At 37.2% G+C, this 23,623-nt stretch overlaps 1 protein-coding gene across 2 annotated transcripts in view; it reads left to right on the forward strand.

Annotated features, from left to right (window-relative positions):
* The window catches only part of dapk1 (death-associated protein kinase 1), a 66,138-nt gene that overhangs the window by 38,858 nt on the left and 3,657 nt on the right, over window positions 1–23,623 (forward strand). For both annotated transcript variants that reach the window (XM_028034087.1, XM_028034088.1), the window contains exons 8-23: window positions 1,142–1,294; window positions 4,166–4,211; window positions 4,343–4,432; window positions 5,273–5,365; window positions 8,545–8,664; window positions 10,117–10,215; window positions 11,789–11,887; window positions 13,430–13,528; window positions 13,620–13,817; window positions 14,090–14,287; window positions 16,027–16,125; window positions 18,223–18,300; window positions 20,069–20,288; window positions 21,350–21,535; window positions 22,115–22,312; window positions 23,434–23,572. In XM_028034087.1, the coding sequence (XP_027889888.1) occupies window positions 1,142–1,294; window positions 4,166–4,211; window positions 4,343–4,432; window positions 5,273–5,365; window positions 8,545–8,664; window positions 10,117–10,215; window positions 11,789–11,887; window positions 13,430–13,528; window positions 13,620–13,817; window positions 14,090–14,287; window positions 16,027–16,125; window positions 18,223–18,300; window positions 20,069–20,288; window positions 21,350–21,535; window positions 22,115–22,312; window positions 23,434–23,572 (2,115 nt within the window). The remainder of the gene's footprint in view (window positions 1–1,141; window positions 1,295–4,165; window positions 4,212–4,342; window positions 4,433–5,272; window positions 5,366–8,544; window positions 8,665–10,116; window positions 10,216–11,788; window positions 11,888–13,429; window positions 13,529–13,619; window positions 13,818–14,089; window positions 14,288–16,026; window positions 16,126–18,222; window positions 18,301–20,068; window positions 20,289–21,349; window positions 21,536–22,114; window positions 22,313–23,433; window positions 23,573–23,623) is intronic.

The raw sequence follows: 23,623 nt of genomic DNA on the forward strand, positions 1-23,623 counted from the left end.
TGTTTTCTTTATTTAAGAAATGAACTAACAGTTGTATTTTTTCATCGGATCGCTAACATTGTGAAATAGGGCTGCAAGTATTAACTGATGATTATTTTAGCTCTGATTGGTTGTTTGTAGTTGCATTGGGAGAAGGCAGAGGAGCTCGATTCTCTGTCTCATACCGTATCGTCACGACATGGTGACAGCAAAATATGTAAGAAAATGTATTTTCTATGAAAGTGACATACTGCAGCGTTAAATGCAAAATGAATTTATTTTTGTACAGTTTTGTCTCAATTATTGTCTATTTGCTCCATTTAACGATTACTAAATTAGTTGGCGATTATTTGAATAATCGATTCATCACGATTAATTGTTTCAACTCTGATGTATAAAATAAACTTACGTGGTTGAATAAAAAATATGCAGAATGTTTACATTTCTTTTATCCAATTAATTGACTAATCGTCAGAATAATCCGTTGCTAAAATGATCATTAGTTGGAGCCGAACTTGAATCATGGTTTTATGACGTTCCCACTCAGGTTGAGCTTGACCTCGCACCACCGCCATGTTTCCTCCCAGCTGACATGTTAATTAGCGGCTGGCCGAGCAGAACAGCGTTTTTTTGAGGAACCCTGAAGGCTTTTTTCGTTGTTCTAATCGGCCTCCTATCTGCCCAGACATGCTTCTCTCTCATGGCTGTGTGCACATTGCTCATTTGCTGCATCTGCTTCCACTTTATGTGTGAAATCAGCAGATTGGTGGGAAGGTGCATTAACATTCCTGCGCTCCACCCAAACTGGGAGCTCTCCAGCTGGCTGTCCTGCAGCTAGAACACACTAAATAGTTTGAGTCTCATAGGAAAGAGGGATTTATGAGTCACCATTAGCTGCTACTCAGCTCGTTAATACCATTCCCCCATCAAAGGCCTTAATCTCAGCTTGACGGAGCAAATCTTATCAGCAGATGAATAGTGATTAGATGAATAAGTGTTTGGATGAAGTTCCTCTGATCCGCTGCTCTTTGATTATTAAACCCATTCGGATTTAGATGGAAAAAGAAACATGTTCCTGTTAAAGCAGATAAGACTGTGCGTTATAAAGAAATGCATTTTTGAGAACATTTTGAGTCTGAGGTGGTTTATTTCCTCCATGCAGGCTGAGTGGCGCTTCTCCCTTCCTGGGCGACAACAAGCAGGAGACTCTGGCCAACGTGTCGGCCGTCGATTACACGTTCGACGAAGAGTTCTTCAGCAACACCAGCGCTCTGGCCAAAGACTTCATTAAGAGGCTTCTTATCAAAGATCCAAAGTATGCACAACCTTCCTCTCTCATTATTTCCAGTACAAATATGTTAGTCATCTTTGATAGCAGTAGCTTATTTTGTCTCTGAAAAACGTAGAAAATCTAAATTTTTAGAAAAAATGTGCAAAAAAGCAACCAGCTGAATGGGTAGAACAGCACTTCGCACCAATTTGATGGTTGAATAAAAAACTAACAGAATAAAAACAACAAATTAAGGATGCACCAATATGAAGATTTAGGCCAATATCAATATCTGATATTAGTATTGCTGTTACTTCTAATATTTACCAATTTTATATATAATTCTCTACTGTTTCAACCAAAACAGACAAGATAAAAATAAATATCAGTTGTTCTTATCAGCCCAGTTTTATCTGACCAAAACCGATACGTTAGTAATATCGTCCGATACGATGTTGATGCTGATATATTGTGCATCTCTACAGTACATATCTGTGTTGTTGAGCTCATTCGTCTATTTATTCAATAATTTAGCATCAAAAAGTGTTTTTTCAATTGAACTTGTTTAATTTAATTGTTGACTATATGTTGTTTTCATGATGTAAAGCACTCACCCTACAATTAACCTGATTAAACATTTTAATTGAGTCTCACCTGTAGCACTTTTAGTCAGTAAAATAAGAGCCTTTATTTTGGAGAAACCTGGGTCTGTATCAATAATCATTGATTATGATTATTGATACATAATCAAATCGCCATCAGACTAAATTCTTTTTGAGTATTAATTATGGTTTTCATGTCATAAAGTCATGAAAACCATAATTATTTGGAGACTTCCAGGAAGCCACAAGCTTGGAATTAGAGGTTAATTTCAATCAATCAAGTTTATTTTGTCGGTTTTACAGTTTTCTGGAAGTTTGTTCCAGATTTGTGGCGCATAGAAGCTGAATGCTGCTTCTCCATGTTCACCCCGAGGGGCCTGCAAGGTTTACACAACAGCAGCAGATCTTTAAGCCATTTAGTGATTTATAAACTACCAACAGTAGTTTAAAGTCTCTTCTCTCAGTGAAGGACTTGTGAAGATGTTCTATCTTCCTGGTTTTAGTCAGGACGCTAGCAGCAGCGTTCTGGATCAGCTGATTTATTTGCAGTAATCAATGCGACTGAAGATAAACTCATGGATGAGTTCCTCTATCTCTTGCTGGGACATTAGTCCTTTAATCCTGGAGATGTTCTTCAGGTGATGGAAGGCCGACTTTGTGACTGTCTTTATGTGGTTGCAAAGGTCCAGGTCTGATTCTAGTTGTCCTGAGTTTGTGCGCTGTAGATGTTGGTAGAGGACATCATACCAGATGTTAATGAGTATGATGCTTTGGACCCGTTTCCCATCCAGAACCTGAATAGAGTAAATACCAGGACACTTGAAATAAAACCCGTCTGGACCAAAAAACTCTGACCCCCATTGAAAATGAAATGCGTGTTCTCCAAGCATCCTGTTTTTGCTATTATCCCTGGACTGGATCCGCAGTAACTGTGAATTACTTCCTCATGCTCAGCTTGTACATGTTGTGTTTCTGGCCAGATTTTCACAGATATTCTGAACACAACCTCCTTGTTTCTGGGCAAAATGTCCTCTGGCGCCGGTTCCTGAAATTGTTCCGACTGTGTTTGGTCCTCATTAGAGTTGCTCCAGCAACAGCTCAATGGCTGTAGCTGCACCTAGAGACCGTAAATGCCATCAAACCCCCTTTTCTTTCCTTAAATCACTGCTCTCTCCTTCGGCCTAATGAGGCGAGGGGAAGGAGGGAGAATCAGGGCAGTAGGTGTGGAGGTAATTTAATTTGTGAAGAAAGAAAATAAACATTTGGGAAAGACGACAAACTGACCGGAGAAACGATCTGATGCGGCTTTTCGATTCACAGACTGGATTTAACTCGGTGGATGTGGTTTTGAATTGATCCGCATCATGATCAGACATGAATCATCTCAGCAAGAAAGAAGATTAATAAAGATATTTAAGAGATAAAATGAGGCTTATTATTTTCCCAGTAACTCTGGAATAAAGCTTTTTCTGATACTCCTCAAAGTTTTGGGGTAGAACACTGCAAAAACAAAATATTACCTTTTTTTTTGGTTTGGTTTCTAGTGCAAATATCTTAGTACAGTTGAAATGAAACTAAAATAAAATATGTAACTTTTAAACAAGATATAGATGCTTGTTTTTAAATAAATAATTTCTTAATTTTAGTACTGTACTGAAAGTACTGGTTGATTTGGCAGATTATTTCACTTGGTAAAAATACTTGGTAAGGTTTGGAGATTTTGCAGTGAACATAATTAAAAAGGTTTTTATTTTAGTATCTTAAATACAAAATATATATTTTTTGTATGATTCTGGTTGAATTAAAGCTCTAGTTGTGTTTTTTTTAGCAAAAGGCCTTTATGTGAATCGATATACTCCATTTAACAATTAATTGATTACTGAATTAGTTGACGATCATTCCAATAATCGATTAATCGTGAATAATACGATTAATCGTTTCAGCCCTAATGTATTTTCATCAAACCATTTGACACTTCATCTGCCTTATTTGAGTGGTATGTTCTCTTGTTTTTCCTGTTTTGAAGAGTGGTTAACATCCCACAGAGAAACTTTAAGTCTGGTTAAATAAAAAGTGATGTAAACATTTAAAGGATGATTCATTTATATATTTTTAAAGAACTGGATTCCAATAGTTGGTTTGAATTAAAGACAGTCGATCCTCAGCAGGTACCAGCTCATCTCTGTTGCCTCTTTTTGTTTTATTGTTTTAAATCAATCTGCAGGATAAATTCTTCTCTTGTGAAATACAAAAGAGCATAACCTTGTTAAAAATGTTATTTTTCTGTTCATGTTCATTTTATTTCTGTTTTCAGAAAGAGAATGACGATTCAGGACACCCTCCTGCACCCCTGGATCAAGGTAAGACTCTGCTCCTCTGGATAATCTTTACCTAATTTAAAACATCCACTGCCTTGCCTGCCAGTGTTTTGTTTGATTTTGGATTTGAGAGCTAATTTTTTTCTTTTCTTCGGTCTTGTTTGTGAAATCAGCCAAAAGACACTCAGCAAGCACTGAGCAGGAAGGAGTCAGCCGTCAACATGGAGAAGTTTAAGAAGTTTGCAGCTCGAAGGAAATGGAAAGTAAGTGATTCTGTCATTAATTCACTTCCTGCTGCTGTTGTATAACTTGATGAAGCCTCTGTTTGCTTGCCGGCTTTGACTCCCATTAACTGACTCAACAAAGCACTAGACTGTATAAAATGCATTGATTATCAGTAGCTAAATGCCATTCCTGTTGTTTTTGTCTCCTGCCTGAGCTCTTTATCCACTGTTGGCATTTTATTAACATGACTGTAAAGCAATATTTACAAAATCCTTAAACTTGATAATCCAGCTTAATTAAATCTGCTTTATGGAGAATAAATAACCTGGCAAGTCTGATAAATTTCCTAATGACTGCAGACTGTAATTATTAAAAATGCTTCCACGGTTTTGTAAAAATGTGATTTGGTAATCTTCAAACTATTTTATTAAACGATTAAAACCTTATGGAGCATCAGCGCTGAGATTGTAAAAACATAGAGGGGTTAACAGAGGAGCCATGTTGTGACGACTTCCTGAAGGCGGAGCTTCAGAAAGAGCAGGAGACAGAGACCCAATTTCAAGACGTTAAATTTCTTTTAAGTCTTAGCATTTTTTTTAAACATCTGAGGATTGTGTTATTAAATGGCTCGATGAGCCTGCAAAACTTAATACTGCCCTTTTAAAATGCATTTTTAAGTTTTATGACTAAGATCTTGGGCATTTCTGCTTTGAGTTTTCATGCATCCAAGTCACCAGAGGGTCAGTGGGATACTGACAGAAGTAGAGCAGAAAATCCCTCTGCATGTCTGCTTGTCTGACCGTTGAGTCTCCTTAATGTGACTCGACATGAACTTGCTAAACTTGTGCTCGTTTTTTTTTTTTTCCTTCTTTCTGCAGCAATCCGTCCGACTCATCTCCTTATGTAACCGCCTGTCGCGCTCCTTCCTGTCCAGGAGCAACATCAGCGTGGCGCGCAGCGACGACACGCTGGTGAGTCCCGGCCTCAGCGCCACGAAAAACCCAAACCAGTTCAGGATGGGCTGGGCTGTTCAGCCACATTACATCCCAGATCTTATCCACTCTGCAGTCTCTCTCTGTCTGTCTGCAGCATTAAAGTTTGTTTTCTGTTATCCTCAGCGATCTGCCTGCTGGTTAAAGGGGGGAAACCCAGAGATTATTGGACTATTTAACAAGTTTTAGGTCACGTTCATTGATGTGGATTTGCTGCTGCTGCAGCTTGACGATCTTTCTCAGTTCAGTTTCACTTTATTTTGGTAAATTATCAACATTACAAACAGAAAACAAAATACTACTTTACAAACCCATAATTTACCCATAATTCATATGTGTGTATATATATATATATATATATATATATATATATATATATATACGTACTATATATATATATAGTAGATATATGCTACTGTTATGTAGCATACATCTACATAACAGTGTAAATTTTATTGATTTTACATTTTAAGGCTCTTTTAAAATTCACCAAGAAAAGGACATAATTTGAGGTATTTAATTTATTCCACAGTTTTTTGCTAATAACTGAAACACATCTAAACTCTACCTGACTTTTCTGTTTAGCATGTTCAAATATTAACAAACCTCATAAATTATTTATTCTTAACTTAAATCATTTCTGAACTTCAGGAGGAAAACTTTTTTCCCCAAGGCTTTTTACATTACTTCCAGTATTTTTATATGTAAGATGTCTTTAAATTTTGAAGTATTACTTTGATTAAAAAGTTTATTAGTTGGTTTACGATATCCTTTTTGTTGATAAGCCTAATAGATTATTTTGTAACTTAACTATTGCATCAAATGTCGTTTTACTTCCATTTCCCCAAATTTCTGAGCAATAAGACAAATAGTTAATAACCAATCATTTTATTAAATTGTTTATTTTAAACAGTATTCTATTAGATTTTTGCTAATTTTTGTTTGTCTAGAATAATTCCTAAAAACGTCTCAAATTTGGTCCATTTCAACTCCATTTATGTGCAACTTTGCATTTTTATAGATCCGATTTCCAGAAAATAACAATAAGTGTAGTTTTTCTTTTTATTTAATGATAACTTATTAAAATCAAGCCACATTTTCATCTTGGCTAGCTCTTTTTCTACTGATTGCATTATCTTTCCCAGAAATCTAAAACTGGTTTATGTTATTTTTTCCAGTTTTGTAGAACCAGGTTCAGCCAGTCGGAAAGTGGATGAGTCGGTTTGTAAACGGACGCCGACACACTGACCCTTTTATGCTGTTGCTGTTCGAGGTTTAATCATTGACAGAGCGTTAACGGTGGAGCAAAGCCACATCACTGAAACTTCCTTATGTCTCAGGTGAATTTGGTTGTTGTGACTGCAGCGCCTCCTGTAGTTTACGGTCTGAACTGCAGCCGCAGTGAAAGCTCTGCTCTGGATCATTGGCTTTATTGGCTGAGCTGGTCGGGCTGAAGACGTGTAGAGGTGTTGTGTCAGCTGGTGCAGTAAAGTTTGGTTGTGATTCATTGTTTTTATTCAAAGCAGTAAGACTCGACTTGAGAAATCCTCAACATTCTTTGTTAAACATTAAAATATCGTAAATCTGCTACGATTCTTGTAAATCTCTCCCAAAACTCTTGTCCTGCAGTTTTCCTTCTTTTTGGTGCGTTTTTGTCTAACCCACTTTTTTCTTCCACTGAACTTTCTTGGGTATCTGTGTAACCTTCTGCACCCTCTGAACACCTTAGTTTGTAGCCCCCACACTATGGAATAATTTTCTAATTTTTCTTGAAAATATGGTGAAGAATGCCAAATTACAATAAACTAATAACATTGTTTATATATTATAATTTTTTTTAAACAGGATATGATAGAGAAATTATTTAGTCAATAAAGAATTAATTAAATAAGCCCCAATTAATTTAAAACTGGGTAGATTTCATTTTAAAAAAGATATAGTTGTTTTATATTTTTGTGCACATCATGAATTAATTTAAACTGTTAAATTAATCCATTAAAGTCAGTGGGCGGGACTAAGGGTGACCCTCACGTCTGATTGGCTGAAGCTGTTCTAGTCCCGCCCACTGGGTTTGATGGATGAAGTTGACAGTTTAAATGTGCTTCAGCACAGGAACATGAAATAATAAACTCATAAAATAATTATGTAGTTTTCAAAATTAACTAATACATTTAATTGAGGAACGTATTTAAAAATATATTAATTTGTTTATTTTAATTTAGCATTGTTTCACTAAAATGACTGAAATAAATCTGAGATTATTTGTTTTATTTATTGAGAATCAATTGTTTAGGTATAATTAGCATCTCTTGGTTTAGCAACCTTGAGTTCAAATGTTTCAATGCTTCAGTTTCTCTGGCGCAGCAGCAAGGTGATGTGGAGGAATGTTTCTGCGGCGTCGAGCTCGGCTGAACAAACGCCACATTAGCCTCCTGTCCTCCGTCCTCTTCCCCTCCCGACCCGCCGTTCTTCGTCTCTCTGTGCAGCAGAGCATCGCAGCCCAAACATGTGCTCCACAAACGATTTGATCTCAAGGTTGTCGGGTCACAGGGGTCCCAAACTTCTCCATGCTGTGAAAACCCTCAGAAAATGCTACAGAATATTATCTAGACAAATGGTTTTTATTCACTATTGCATAATTACTGCGTTCATTTAAATGCTGACTCATACCTTCAGAGTTTAGATGGCCATGAGTTCTGTGGCGGAAAATATTATTAGATAATATATTCTGACTTTTCAACACAATCTCAAATGTTGATTATAAGAAAACATGTAATATTTTACATAAATCACATCAAATTTTATTTTATTCCCACAGTTTTTATGGTTTTTCTTTGGTTCTTTTCCATTTCTTGCTCGAGGAGAAAAGCAGTTTGATGAATTTGGCTGGCAGCCAATCAGAAAATGAGCATCAAAAATAACATTTAAATAAATTATACTAGCTTGTATTTAATTTTTAATAATTTTTGGAAAACATTCACTAGAATTACATTGTTTTTGTACGTTTTGCATGTTATTTCTAATCTTCTTTCCAACTTTCTGAGGTCCCCACTTTGGCAAACCGCTGCTCTATCAAACTGCAGATAAAAAGAAAGGCAGAAACATGCAGAATAAAATTCACAGAGTGAAAGAAGTGTCTTTTTTTTCCTTCTGAACAGGATGAGGAAGACTCCTTTGTGATGAAGGCCATCATCCACGCCATAAACGACGACAACGTTCCCGGGCTGCAGCATCTGCTCGGCTCTTTGAACAGCTACGACGTCAACCAGCCCAACAAGGTGATTCTCCGCTCGCTCTTATTCTGCCCTGCTAGATTTAGAGACGCAGAATTTCTGAAAATATTAGCAAGTTTTCATCCCAGGGAGAGTTTTCACTCTGAAGCAGCTGATTGTCGAAGAAAGTCCAACATGCATCAGAGGTTGATAACCCTCCACACCACCAGGGGGCCCTCAAGAGCAACAAGCTAGCATAATAAATATATATATATATTGTTTTTAAATAACATTGAATAATACAAACTAAATGCTATTAATCATAGAAGAGCAATTTTTTTATTTCTTACAGTTGGTACACAAATAATTAATCTCTTCCTCTGTTGAGGAAATGAAAGATATTAAATTTGTTTACTGTAAATTCAGTGTTCAGAAACATCTCGCATATTTATGCTGCAAGTTTATTATTTTATAAATTAATGTTCAGTGAAAAATTAGGGATTTTACAGTGTAGAAACTGTGGCGCAGAATTTGGAAGTGGTTTAGCTAATCAGAACTTTATTTAGCTATAATCTGTGGGTCGTAAAAGGAAATGTGTGAGCTGGACAGGAAGGTGATCAAAGGGTTAAATGGGCCAATCAGGTGTAAGATTTGGTTATTGATCAAAGGGAAATGCCGAAGTTGCTCTCGGGTAGGATTTTATTAGGGTTAATAATCCAACCGTCCTGCTGATCTGCAGACAGTGTGGAGGATCCAAAGTGTTCAAATGCAGAACAGGGTTCCTGTTCCCAGCAGTTTATTCACAAACATGACAAGATGTTTATTTTCTTTTTTTTATCTTATTAGATGATACAAAACTACAGTTGACTTTTCTACAACAGCATATTAGAGGCATTGTAGACAGGAAGAAAAAACATTTTCTGCCAAAAAATCTCAAGAAATTTTCTAGAAAAAAAATTCTGAGTTTCAAAAGTAAAAAAATTCCTCTTTTGAAACCCAGAAATTTCCTTTTTTTATTATTTTTTACATTTTCTGAGATTATCCTCAAAATGTACGTTTTTTTTTAAAGATGATTTTTTTACTTTTCAAACTCAGAAATTTCCTTGTTTTTTTCAAATTTTGGAGATTAATCTCAAAGTAATTTCTTAGTTTTTGATGTTTTGCAGATTTACAAAACATTGTAGGAATGTTGTCCTTCCATCCTTGTTTCTTTCTTTTTCCCTTCTTTCCTTTCGTCCTCCTTTCTTCTCTCACTTCTTCCTTCTGTTTGTTGATTTCTGTCCTCTTGCTTTCATTTCTTTCTCTATTCCTTCCTTTATTTTTTCCTTCATTTTGTCTTCCTTCCCTCCTTAATTGTTTGCTTCCTTCCTACCTTCCTTTTCTTTCTTTCTTTTTTTCTTTCTTTCTTTCAGTCAGAAGTTTCTCTTTTCTTAGCTGGTTTCTCATTATAAGCTCATTACTTCCAGTTAAACTAAAAGCCTGATTCTGTTTTTTTTGGTTTGGGTTTTTTTTTCGCAGCATGGGACTCCTCCGCTGCTGATTGCCGCCGGCTGCGGCAACATTCAGATCATCGAGGTGTTGATGAGAAAAGGTGCAGAAATCCAGGCTAACGATAAGGTGAGACCAGTTTGTTGTCGCCAGCGTGATTCTGATCCAGCTGAGGAGTTTATTAGACTCAATTAGATTCATTACAGCTGCGGCGAGGAGAGACTCTTAACTGCAAATGCATTAAATTAAGCTGGTTTATGTTGGTAAGATTTATTAACAAAATTAATTATTGCATATTTGTGTCTTATATCCGATTAAGGCTGCAACTAACAATTATTTATGTATTCTATCGATTATTTTGAGGATTAACTGATGAATATATGGATAGCATAAAGTGTTTAATAGATTTATTTTAATGCGAAATGTATATATTTCTTATACTGTTTTGGCTTAGTTACATCTGAGGAACTGAGTACTTTTTTGAGTCGTATTCTCCTGTTTACAATGAATCAATTACTAAGTTGACGATTATTTCAATAATTGATTAATCATGAATAATCAGATTAATCATTTCAACCCAATTTAGAATATATCAGTCAAATTCTAAAAGGACAAAGGATTTATTTGAGATTTTTATTTTTTACTTTAGTATTCATTAGATATTTTGAGGTGTGGATTTCTTATGTTTTGTCTTTAAATTATTTAAAATGGTAAAAGATTCAGTGAAACGTTTTTTGTAAGTGGGTTGAATACTTTAAGATTTAGCTTTTTAAGACACCAAAAATAAATAAAATGTAAAATTCCATTCCACAACCTGTATGTCTTTGCACACAAGGCTTTTTTGTTTTCTTATGTCTATCAGTTTTTATTTGTAAAAACAGAAATGAGAAATATAAAACAGATAAAAGCCAAAGAGATGAACTAAGACGTGTATGGCATTGTGTGGATCAACATCACAATAGAGTGAGTCAATGATTCTTGGTAATAAAGTAACAAGTTTTCAGCCTTTCCTGAAGGGGGCGCATTAAACGAAAATCAATTTTTGCACATTTTTCTACTTTGGGTTTCTCCTGCTTCTAAAAATAAACCAACGCTTAAAAAAACACACCAGCCGGTTTTTGGTAATAAATTAATGTTTTTTGGTGTCTGGAAAATGAGCCTTTTCAAAAACCTCCAGAATGTAAAGTCACAAATCAGCAGGCACTGCCCCTCAAATAGTGACCCCAACTCGTTACCTAGCAACCCCAGCCAACCCCAGCCTGTTGCCTAGCAACCAAAAGCTGAGTTCCGGCAGTTCATTTGAATTTAAAGAGACAGGAACCCCTAACCTGAAAGGAGCTCAAATTAGGCAAAAACTAAGATTTTGTCCAAAGGAATGTAATGAACATGTTTTGTGTCACCAGTAAACTGACTGTAACCTGTTGGAGGAAACACAACATGTTTTACTTCCAGAAACGGCGTCTTCATCTCGTTTAGCGAGGATCATTTCTGAGCCGTCACGATAATGGATGTGCAAATTAAACACACAATGACACCACATTTGCTGCCAGCTCCCTTGTTAACCGTTGCCATGGCAGCAGCTGGACTAATGCAACTTAGATTGCAGGACGTTAGCATGTCCCTGAAATAGTCCCGGGTGAAAACACGAGGTGTTTGTTTTTTAAATATTTGTGGGATAAAATGTGTGATGCTGTCCCGTCAGAGCGGAGCCAACGCCGTGTATTACGCAGCCCGACACGGACACGTCGACACGCTGAGGTTCCTCCACGAGAAGAAATGCCCTCTGGACGTCCAGGATAAGGCGAGTCTCACACACACACACACACACACACACACACACGTTAAAAACACACACACGTTAAAATCACACCCGGTCTCGCTACTGCTGCTCAGCTGCTCTCCGCCTCCCACCCGGCTGACCGCTTTGAAACCAACACAAACGCACTCAAGCTGAGGGAAAAGCGGTTACTCTGGCATTTTATCGGCTTATTTGTTGTTGCTATGGAGACGGAGAAAGATGGACTGTGTGTGTGTGAGTGTGTGTGTTTGTTTTTGATGCTGCTGGTGTGGATTTGATTATATAGAGCTCAGTCTGACTCACTGAATCCCAGAAGGAGCTAAAATGCTTGAGTTTCATCTCAGTGCTTTCAAGGTTTTAAAGTGCTTGATTTCTGTATAAAGTCCTTGAAAGTTTGGGAAAACATTATTTACAAATAATTACATACACAAACATTTTTTTCTCACTGTCTGAAGTTAAATCACACTAAACTTTCTTGTTTTAGATCAGCTAGATTCACCAAAATTATTTCTATTTGCTAATTGACAGAAAGCTCAAAATAAGATTTCCTTAATTTTGGGAATCACATTATTGAAGCCAATTTTTTGTGTTTTTTATAGATTTAATGGAAGAATTATAATAAATTGTGAAAATCTTAAGACAAGGATTTCTTCTCTAATGTTAAGAATCTTTTCATTTCTGAAATCGTAGCCCGGTGGAATCGGCGGAAAACGCTCCAAAGGTTCAAAGTCAACTTTTAAAGACCGTCAGGAAGTCTGGGAAACTATTGATCAAGTCCACTTTAAAGATGACATGAACGTCTGACTGCTAAATGTAAAGAAACGAGGGATGACTCCAGACTTTTACAAAGTATTTTGCTTCCATTAGATTTTATTCTAAGTGGCCTCGTCTCCTACAAACGAGCAAACTCATCATCCAGGGTGCATCTTCACACAGGATCTCTCCTGTTACCGGCAGACAAGGCCTTTAAAAGCACTTCTAAAAAAAACTCCTAAATTTGACGCGTAAAATTCAGCAAACTGTTTTACCTTAAGTAAATAAAAATTGGTCCATATGAGATTCTGTGGATATAATGAGTATCTAAGTAATGAGGATTTAATAATATATAGGATGAAAAAAATGCTTAAATCTGAGACAGAAAAGTTATAAAAAATTCTGCAACAAAATATAGTGTACTTTTGTAAGAATGTTACAAAAGCCCACTATCAGATCCAAAACCAGGAAGTGGACTACAGCGCAGCGCATTCTGGGTAAATATAACCAAAGCAGACATGCTAGCCTAGCGCTAGCGGGAGAAATGGTTCATGGTCTTTACGAACGAATAAAGAGAAATCCTACAGCTAAAATCTGGCCTCGCTCTCATTTTGTTGCTCTGTCGTACGTCCTGTATTGTACGCTAACTTGTCTCTTGCTAGCTGCTGCATGTAAACACCTTGGATCCATGCTGGATTTTCAGCAGTAAACATGTTCCAGAGGTGAACAGGTTTCATCTTTAAGGTTGTAATTCTCTAAATCATGGGAATATTTGCTGTTTTTCTCCTGCAGTCTGGAGAAACGGCTCTCCATGTGGCGGCTCGCTATGGCAACGTGGATGTGGTGAGCTACCTGTGTAGCATCCGGGCCAATCCAGACCTGACGGACCGGGTGAGGGTCGACCCCTGGGTCAAACATGATGGATAGAAAGGTCATGAGGGAACTGGAGCTTCATGCTTTTTATTTATTTTATGGTCTGCAGGAGCAGGAGACGCCGCTGCACTGCGCCGCGTGGCACGGCTACTCCGCTGTAGCCAGAGCGCTCTGCCAGGCCGGCTGCCATGTTGACGCCAAGAACCGTGAGGGGGAGAGTCCGCTGCTGACGGCATCCGCCCGCGGCTTCGTGGACATCGTGGAGTGCTTGGTGGAGCACAAGGCGGACCTGGAGGCCACGGACAAGGTGAACACACTTCCTGTTTCCACTAAGAATCAGTTTTACCAATTATTTTTTTCACCAATGCGCTGATGATGTCATCACAGCAGGGTGTCCGTCTTGTTAGACAAGCATGTTTTACAGCTTCTTCTTATTTGGACTTTGAATTCAGTTCAATTCTGTTGCGATATTTAAAATCTAAGATTTATCAGTTTTTATTTCTTTATGTTTATCTATATTTTTGTTATTTAAATTTCTGGCCCGGTTTTGACCCGTTACTGACCCGGTTCTGTCGGCAGGACGGCCACACTGCGCTCCACCTGGCGGTTCGCCGCTGTCAGGTCGAAGTCGTCCGCTGCCTCCTCAGGCGGCACTGCCACCTGGACCAGCAGGATCGCCATGGCAACACGCCGCTCCACATCGCCTGCAAGGACGGAAATCTGGCGGTCGTCACGGCGATGTGCAGCGCCAAGGCGAGTCTGGACCTGCCCAACAAGGTGAGCTCCGATCATCAGGAATGCTTCTACTACTGGAATGATGCATGCTGGGAAGTTTTAAAGGGACAGCGGGGAAAAACGCAGAGCAGGAAATATAAATCTGTTTCCAGGTGTTACTGTACTTTCTGTTCTTCAGTTCGTTCTATCCATCTAAAGTCCATCCATCCATTTTTCATCCATCCATCCATTTTTCCTGGAGTCACTCTGATGTTCAGACTGGAGAATAAAACTAACTATTCACAAAGAACATGTATGTTCCAGAGATCAGCTGTTTTCACTTTTTAAAACTTCGCACTTTCTGCATTTTCAGCATCTTTAGTAGAGCTGAAATGATAATTAGATTAATCGTGATTAATCGATCATTAAAATAATCGCCAACTAATTTAGTTAACTGGCGTAGACTCAAAAAAGGTGATTTGTTGAAAGAACAATATATCCAGAGTAATAATTAAACCAAAACTGTACAAAAACACATATTTTTATTTAAAATAATAAAGATGTTTTCCTGTAAATATGTTTTACAGTCGCAGATTTAGGCCTTAAAATGTTAATCTTCTTTTAAGTACGATTTCTTATTTTTCACACAGTGAACACCTAAACATACTGAGAAATTTGTGTAATTATATGAAACTAATTATAATAATAAACACAAACCTTCAAATGACAAAACGAAAAGCAAAAATGGACATTTAAAGCTAATATTTCCATATTTCCTTTGTTTAAAAAATAAATTGACTTGTTTTAATGTATTTCTAATATTTAGAAAGGCTGCAGAATGTGCTAACTTTTTAATCAATAACTAAAATAATCACCTTATTAATTAGATGCATCTTTGTTGAATTAAAAGTAAGAACATAGCGTCGTGCTTATTACATTTTGTTTTCACCTTTGTGTCGTTGAAACTTTATGTCTCATCCGTCCTGTTAGAATGAAAAACTGTTTTTCTCTGCGATTTAAATCCGATTGGACTCGGCCTTCCCACACACGTTGCTGATTCCACTTCTCACTTTGACTCTGTCATTTTACCGTATTCTGCTTTCAGTCAGGAACGTTTCTGACAGGGTGGTGATGCTTATCTGCCAGACATGGAGGGGTTTATGCTTTACGTTCCCTTATTAACGCTGCTTATGTAAAGCAGTGTTTCGCAGACTGCGTCACACGCTCTGCGTTCGTCTTCTCTGTCCGCTGGAAACAATGTGAGCGGATCAATGAGCAGGAGGGAGTGGAGATGATGCCATCCTGCTTACAGAGTCAGAAAGATGGAAGCTAGCTGGAGATAAAATTTGGCTTCATTTTGGGTTGGCGGTTAAGTTTTCTATAAGTGACATACACTGGAAAAACACAAAATCTTACCAAGAATTTTTGGTCTAATTTTCAGTACAAATGTCTTATTGCGCTTAAAATAAGACATTCATGTTTATAAATCTATTTATTAGCTTTTCCATCTGATATGAAATTTTTTTTTTTTACATTACAAGTAGTTTATGTCAGCAGATTTTATGCTAGTCGACAAAAGTTTGAAGAAAATGCCAGTCAGTTGGTTGTTTAAAAATAACTGAATAAATTTAGGAAAATTGTCAACGTCTACATAATCAAAATAGTTCAACCTTTTTTAGATTCTGCACCTATGAAAAGCTGAAACTGCTACTATAACTAATAATAACAAAATTAACTGATAATTACTGATAAAAACTAGCAAACACTCTAAAAACTAACTGAATTTTTATTTTGTCGTCCAGCATGGACGGACTCCGCTCCACCTGGCTGCCGGAAACGGGAGCCTGGAGGTCGTCCGCCATCTTTGTCTCGCCGGAGCAAACATCGACGCCGTCACAAACGTAAGTCGGCAAATAACTACAGTTAATAAGCAACACGGCCTTGTTTATATAGTAAAATATCTCCCTATTTAAAACTGTTTAATTGTTTGACGGGAAATTTGTAATTTTCTGACTGAGCTGCAGAGAAACTGGTAAACACCAGAATTGGTTCTGGAAAAATCCAACCTCAATATTCAAACTAACAAACAGACGAAAATTCAGCATTTATTGACCAAAGCTCAGAAATTTTCTAGTGTTTCTAGAAAATTTCCGAGATTCATCTCAAAATTTCACCAAGATGTAGAAGACGGACTTCGCTTACAGGTCTTCCTCATCTAGTTTTCTTTCTTCTTCTCCTTCCATTCACTTGTGGTTAATATTGTACAATAGATTATGTTAAATGCATGTTTCATTTTCAACTTTGAGTTCAGAAAATTTCCACGTTTTTTTTGTGAATATTTTTTAGATTAATCTCAAAATTTCAGAGTTTTTTTTCCTCACAAATTAAAAAAATTGAGCTTAGAAATTTCCACGTTTTTTTCTATAAACTTTCTGAGATTAAGCTCAAAACTTTTGAGTTTTTTTCTCACAAACTTTTGGAGCTCAGAAATTTCTGAGTTTTTCTTGGAAATTTCTGAACTAATCTAAAAAATTCAGAGTTTTCTTTTCGCAAATTGTCTGAGTCTCAGAAATGTCCACGTTTTGTCTAGAACATTTCTGAGTTTCTTTGTAGAAAATGTCTGAGATTTATTTCTATAAAATTTCTGACTAATCTAAAAGAAGACGGTCTCCATTCAAAGCTCTTCCTCGTATAGTTTTCTTTCTTTTATCTTGTGGTTAAAATTGTATGACAGCTGATGTGAAATGCATGTTTAATCCAGGAATGTTTAATTCATTTTCCATCCGGCTGTTTTGTGTCGTGATGCTGCAGAAGAGCGAAGAGCTGAAGGGTCTCCGTTTATTTCTGGGATTTTCTCCTTCAAACCAATAAATGTCTTAAATTCAGAAACTTTTTATGACTGAATCTGTGTCAGGCTGCTTGTACAATTGTTCGTCGTCCTTTTAAACTTTAGCAGCAGTTATGTAATAACATGTGGAACTGATTCTGCCTCCGGTTTGTGTGATTAACAAGCCGAATGTTCGGCGCTGGTTGCCAAGCATCAGTCCTAGTAATTGTGACACCTTCCATCTGTAGCCGTCTGAGGAAATCTCGGACACATTAAAGCGGTCAGTGTTTGGTTTCACTTCGTTTTAACGTACAGCTCAGTAGTGCTGTTCTCCATTTACACAAGAAAAATAAAAGGAATGGGATTCTGATGCTGCAGTTCCTCCGTTTGGAGCAGCAAACGCAGCAGGACGGTGGCGGATGGCTCGGTCAGAAAACCTGAAGTGAGATTTAGTTGTAAAATAATGAAAAACATATAAAGGAGAAAGAATAAGAGTTCCCCCATTTAAATACGTGGAAACTGAAAGACAATATTGGGTTTCCGAGAACAAGACAAGATTAGACTATTAATATTATTGATTTGTTTTTGTTTTGTTTTCAGAAGTAAATGTCATTCTGATATAATCCTACTGCCAAAATCCATTAAACTTCTGTTGTTTTAGTACCTGTACCAACACTAAGTCTAAATATACATCTTATCGAAACTCTGAAATACATAATTTCCTAGTACATTTTCTAGTATTTTAGGTTTTGAATAAGTAATTATCACCAAATGTGGTCCAGATGAGAGATTCAGCCCCAGTAGGGCTGGATCTAGAAAAATAAGGGCCCTGGGCTGCAGTTAGTTCTGGTCTCCCATAGCAAAAAAAAAAAAGAAAATCTTTTACGTCTGCATGTTGAACAACATTAATAGTTAGTTCTGCATATTTGCAGCTATGAGTTGATGGCGGATGGCTCCATGTTGCTTAAATTAATAAAAATGCAACAATGTTTTAAATGTCAAGTTAACTTTTCTTTTTATGAATAACATGAAGCCAATAAATCATCTAATCGTCTGGTTTATGAAGCGTAAAACATTATTAGCTACATGCTATTAATGTCTGATTTTATTCATGCAACACTTGTTGTGTTGAAATAATCTGATTTCTCCATGTCGTCTTTATTCTCTCCAGGATGGAAAAACAGCCGAGGATTTGGCTTCTGCTGATCATCATGAACACATCGTGGATTTATTGGGAAAGCTTAAAAAGGTAAAAAAAAAACTTCAACACTTTAAAAAAGAGAAACTATTTAAATATTGCTTTAAATGTCTGTAAGTAGTTTCAATATGAGCCTAAATGTAGGATGATGATGCAGAGTCAGGTTTCACAGTCTCAACACTCGACTATTTTGGTGTGAAGGTGTCGAGACGAAGATAGAAACTCGTTAGATGTTAACAGTCTGCCGAAGGAAGGATGGAGGTTTTCACAGAGCTTGAGAAGTCAGGCGTTTGCTTCCTTATGCAGGTTTATGGCTCCTAACGCGCAGAAAGACGGTCAACACGGTTTGTGTTTATGCACAAATTCACAAACCTCATTAAATGTGTTTCCATCGATGTTTATTTTTATGCCCCTCTTTAAATATCGCTTGAGGTTGTTTTTGACTTTTTCAGAAAAGAGCTAAAGCACAAAAGGGTAAATAAGCTCAAATAGTAAACGCTCCCATTCATGGCGGGTCTGAGCCTTACCAGAGCCACGAAACTCTGAAAAATAATTTTTTTTAAAAACTCTGACTCCATTTTTCTAAGATGGTGTCCATGCCAGCTAGCAAACTCGACTTCCTGTTTCTCACAGCCATCCGTGACGTCAACATTTAACAAAATTACACTTTGAGTAGTCTGGTTGATTCAAAACATAAATTCATCTTATAAAATTATGTGTTGATGAAAAATACTGATTGTTAAAGAAGTCTCATCATTTATGCAGTGGAGCTCTGTTAAGGAACATCCAAACTACATGAAGTGAAGTGAATCATCATTTTTATTGACCTTAAACTTTTTAACTTTGTTTAAAAAAAGGTGTAAAAATCAGGAAGGTTCCTATAAAAGTGCGATTCTGCTGAGAACCTGCTGAGATTCAGAGCAGAGCGTGAAAACATGAAAGCAGCAACTGTGAAAACAGTCATCCTCTGCATATGCTGACCTAAAATAAGACTCTAACACACGGAAACCAGATTTGATAAAGACTGACTTCTTCTCAAGGATATGAAAAAAAAAACATGTTGCTTTAACTAAACGGAGCACAGATGCTGCACTCTGTGAACCACCATCAGTGGAGTTAGGATGTCCGTTTAGTGGATGCAGCAGCGTGGCCAGGTGGGAGCGTGGAGTGTTTCACGTCCCACTCACAGTTGGAGGCCATGATGATCCTGACTCATCTGCTGGATGCTTGCAGGACGACCTGACTGCTTCACCAGCGTTTCACTGGCAGCGTTTGTTTTGGCTTCTGATCCGTCTAAAAACTGATTTCAGGTCGAGTTTTACAGGCACAGCTTGATGTTCAGTCTTTAAATTCATTAGATTTATTTATCCATTGTTTATTATGACAGTTCTGACTTACAGCTCATACAAATTTCAGCTTTTCTGACAATAAAATATTGCTTCAGGTCAGTTAGAAAATCAAATTTAAATAGGGCTGAAATGATTAATCAATTACTGAAATAATCACCTGATTTAGTAATCTATTAATCATTAACTGGAGTATATGGACTAAAACCAGGTAAGGATAATTAAGCCAAATCTGTACAAAATATATATTTTATACAGTTATACGATTTATGACCAGAATAAAATTGTAATATTATGACTAATAATCTTATTAGTCATAATACAACTTTATTCTCATAATTATATGCTTTTATCCTCATGTCTTTATTCTCATTTTTTAATTTATTTATTTTTTATAATGGCATTAATATCCTCTCATGTTCCATAGATTTTAAGCAGCAGACAAACATTAACTTTTTCCTCCTCGTTACCAGGACAACCACAAACTGAGCTACATCCAGCAGCTGCGCCCCACCCAGACCATCCAGCCCAGGATCAAACTCAAGCTGTTCGGACACTCCGGGTCCGGGAAGAGCACGCTGCTGGAGTCGCTGAAATGCGGCATCCTGCGCAGCTTCTTCAGGCGGCGCAGGACGACGCGCTTGACCAACTCAGCGCGACACCCCAACTCCCCCGTCAACTCCAAGCCTGCAGGTAGCGAAAAATAAATACTGAAAAACGGAAAAAAAAAGTTATGGAGTTTTTTTCTTTACATTTTTGCATATTTTTTCTCATTTTCTCTCTGGAATGAGAGAGACCAGGAAAAAAAGGTCTATACTATTACAAAAATGACAAACACTAATTCAGATGATTAAAAAAATATTGGCCTTACACAACTGACCAGGATATGAGGGAAATTATTAATTCTGTCTGCAGAGGACAGAATCAATTTATTATGATTATTATAATAAAAAATCTGATTTAACTCTGTAGGTAACTTTTATGGTTTGAATAGTTAACTTTAACTTCCGTCCCAACATCTGAGTGTTTAACTTTTAGTAAAATGAATCCAGTTTTAATAAAGTGAGACTGGATGTACGTAAACAGATAGAATAAAAGGTTTTCAACAGGCTCCAGGAAAACGGTGTGTAGGTGTGGCTCTGCAGCATGTGATGGAAATTCAAATGGCAAGTCTGTAAAAAGTGGATTTATATGCGGTAAAACAGCGCCACCATGTGGTAAAAGTTTGACGTTGTAGATAAATACCAAAAGTTTAAAGATCTGCTAAAAAAAACAAACAACTACATATCACAACACCGGTTCATTTTCTTTTGAGAGCTACATCTTGTGGGTTTGTAATATTTACCCTTAAAAAATTTAATCTAATTTTATTTAATCAAGAAGTGGAAAAAAATAAGTAATTATTTAATTTGGTATTTTAAGAATGAAGTAGAGTTAACGAGTTGCTAAATTTTTCACTTAGAAAGTCTAGACAAGAAAGACAGAGTTTAGTTACTATTTACATTTACATGAGTGACTTTTTTTGGGAAAAAAAATACTTTTAGGAGTATTTTTACTACGCTGTACTTTTTGCTTTTGTCATTTTATTATGACGTAAATCTACTCTCACTTGAATACTTACTTACATTTTTTGGCTATTCTGAAGAAATGCGGTGAAGTACATAAACGGGAGTCGATGTTTGTGGAACAAACTGCAGAGAAATCCTGGTTGGTAAATATTCTGCAGATTCAGGTTTGTGTCTCTTCCTCTGCAGTCTCTGTGAGCATCTCCAACCTTTACCCCGGCTGTGAGAACGTGAGCGTGCGCAGTCGCAGCATGATGTTCGAGCCCAGCCTGACCAAAGGCGTGCTGGAGGTTTTCTCCCCCGTCCACAGCGCGCTGTCGGCAGCGGACGAGCAGGCCACCAAGGCCATCGACATCCAGCACGCCAACATCCACGGTGAGAGGCTCGCGAAAAACACCCCGGAAATTCACCTTTACCGTTCAATACAGATATCTGTGTGGTATGGAAGCCCATTTCTGCCATGAAAGTCATTATTATGATATTCAAAGTCATGATTATAAGATACTGGAGTAAACCTCCTTATAGAAACAATGTGACCTTATTGCATAATTCTGACTTTTAAAACTTGAAATTATTATTTTAAAACTCATAATTATGACTTCCAATTGGGCTTTTATTTTTTTTTTCATGGCATGAATGTACTTCTATAGACAGATATTCTTTAATGTACAAAAGTTTTTTGTCTTTTATGGCATGAATGTACTTCTATAGACAGATATTCTTTTACGTCTTAAAGTTTTTTTTTTCTTTTATGGCATGAATGTACTTCTATAGACAGATATTCTTTTACGTCTTAAAGTTTTTTTTTTCTTTTATGGCATGAATGTACTTCTATAGACAGATATTCTTTAATGTACAAAAGTTTTTTTTCTTTTATGGCATGAATGTGCTTCCATAGGACAGTTATTCTTCAATGTATTAACGCGTAACGAAAGCTCCTCCTTTCCTCTGAAGGTGTTGGTGATTTCAGCGTTTGGGAGTTCTCAGGAAACCCCGTCTACCACTGCTCCTACGACTACTTTGCGGCCAACGACGTGACGGCGATCCACCTGGTGCTGTTCAGCCTGGAGGAGCCGTACGAGACGCAGCTGGGCCACATCACCTACTGGCTGAACCTGCTGAAGGCCCTCACCCCGCCGCAGGACAACATCGGTAACGCACGCTGCATTCACTCACACGCCGCTCAGAATTATAAAAATATTTTTTTGCACTACCTCCCATTTAAATTCCAAGTTTATGAGATCATAACTTATCATTCGCAAATGTTTTCCATCTTAGCTTAAATCTCTGCCCTGCAAAATTCAATTGAAAAAATATAAAACTAATTTTCATAAGTCTTTACCCCGTAGTAGTTATAGTGAATCTGATAAACTCAACATAAACTTTTTCACATTTTCTCATTTGTCACCTTTAGATTAAGCAAACGCTTCCACAGAGGTTCATAATGTGCAAAGGTATCAGTCAGAAGAAGGGTCGAAACAATTCTACAGCATTAAATATGTAACAGCCGGAAGTTTACATGCACTGCAAAACACAAACTCTTACCAAGTGTTTTTGGTCTAGTTTTTAGTACGGCTGAAATGAGACAAAATGGACTTAAAAGTAAGTTTTCAGAAACAAGTAGGAGTTTGTTTTAAGTAAATTATTCCTAAATATTGTTGGCAAAGTACTACTTTTACTGCCAGACTATCTCACTTATAGAAACACGTTCCTCATGTTATATGTGAAATAATCTGCTTTTTCATCAATTTGTCATTCAAATTCTCATTCTAAAAACAATGACAAAATTTCGACGATTCCTGAGCTGCAGTTGGGGGCCACACTGAGTTGTTCCAAGGACCACGGATGGCTCCCGAACCACACTTTGGGCACCCCTGATGTAGAGTCAGCATGCAGCTCCAGTTATTACATCTAGATAGTAGCGATCAGGCCAAGAATCTGGGCTGAGCCTTCAAGGTCACATAAAGATGGTTACAAATTCAGCCTTTCATCGCCTGAAAACAAACTTCCAAAAACTACAAAAGATTTACTTCAAATCAAAGCTACAAACCCACCTGTTTAGAATTTATTAATAATAACGAACATTGATCAACATATTTGATCTGCATTTGCTTATTAAAATGCAACATTTATTGCTTGTTTCATAATTTTGGTGTTTTTATGATGTAAAGCACTTTAACTGGCTTGTTGCTGAAATGTGCTCTACAGGTAAACTCGACGTTTGTCTGTGGCGTTACTGATGTTTGTGGTGCTTTGATTTTCCGTCTGTCCAGTTTTCGGAGGTCGGATCCAGCAGCCGCTGCCGGTCGTCCTGGTGGCGACGCACGCCGACCTGGCCGACATCACCAGGGCGTTCTCTGGGGAGTTCAGCTACGACAAAGAGCGAGCGCTGCTCAAGGAAGTCAGGAACAGGTTGGGAATCAAACTACAGCACAAAACAGCAAAGAAAATCACAGTTTCTAA

This window comes from Xiphophorus couchianus, chromosome 12 (assembly GCF_001444195.1).
Source record: "Xiphophorus couchianus chromosome 12, X_couchianus-1.0, whole genome shotgun sequence".
Lineage (NCBI taxonomy): Eukaryota > Metazoa > Chordata > Actinopteri > Cyprinodontiformes > Poeciliidae > Xiphophorus > Xiphophorus couchianus.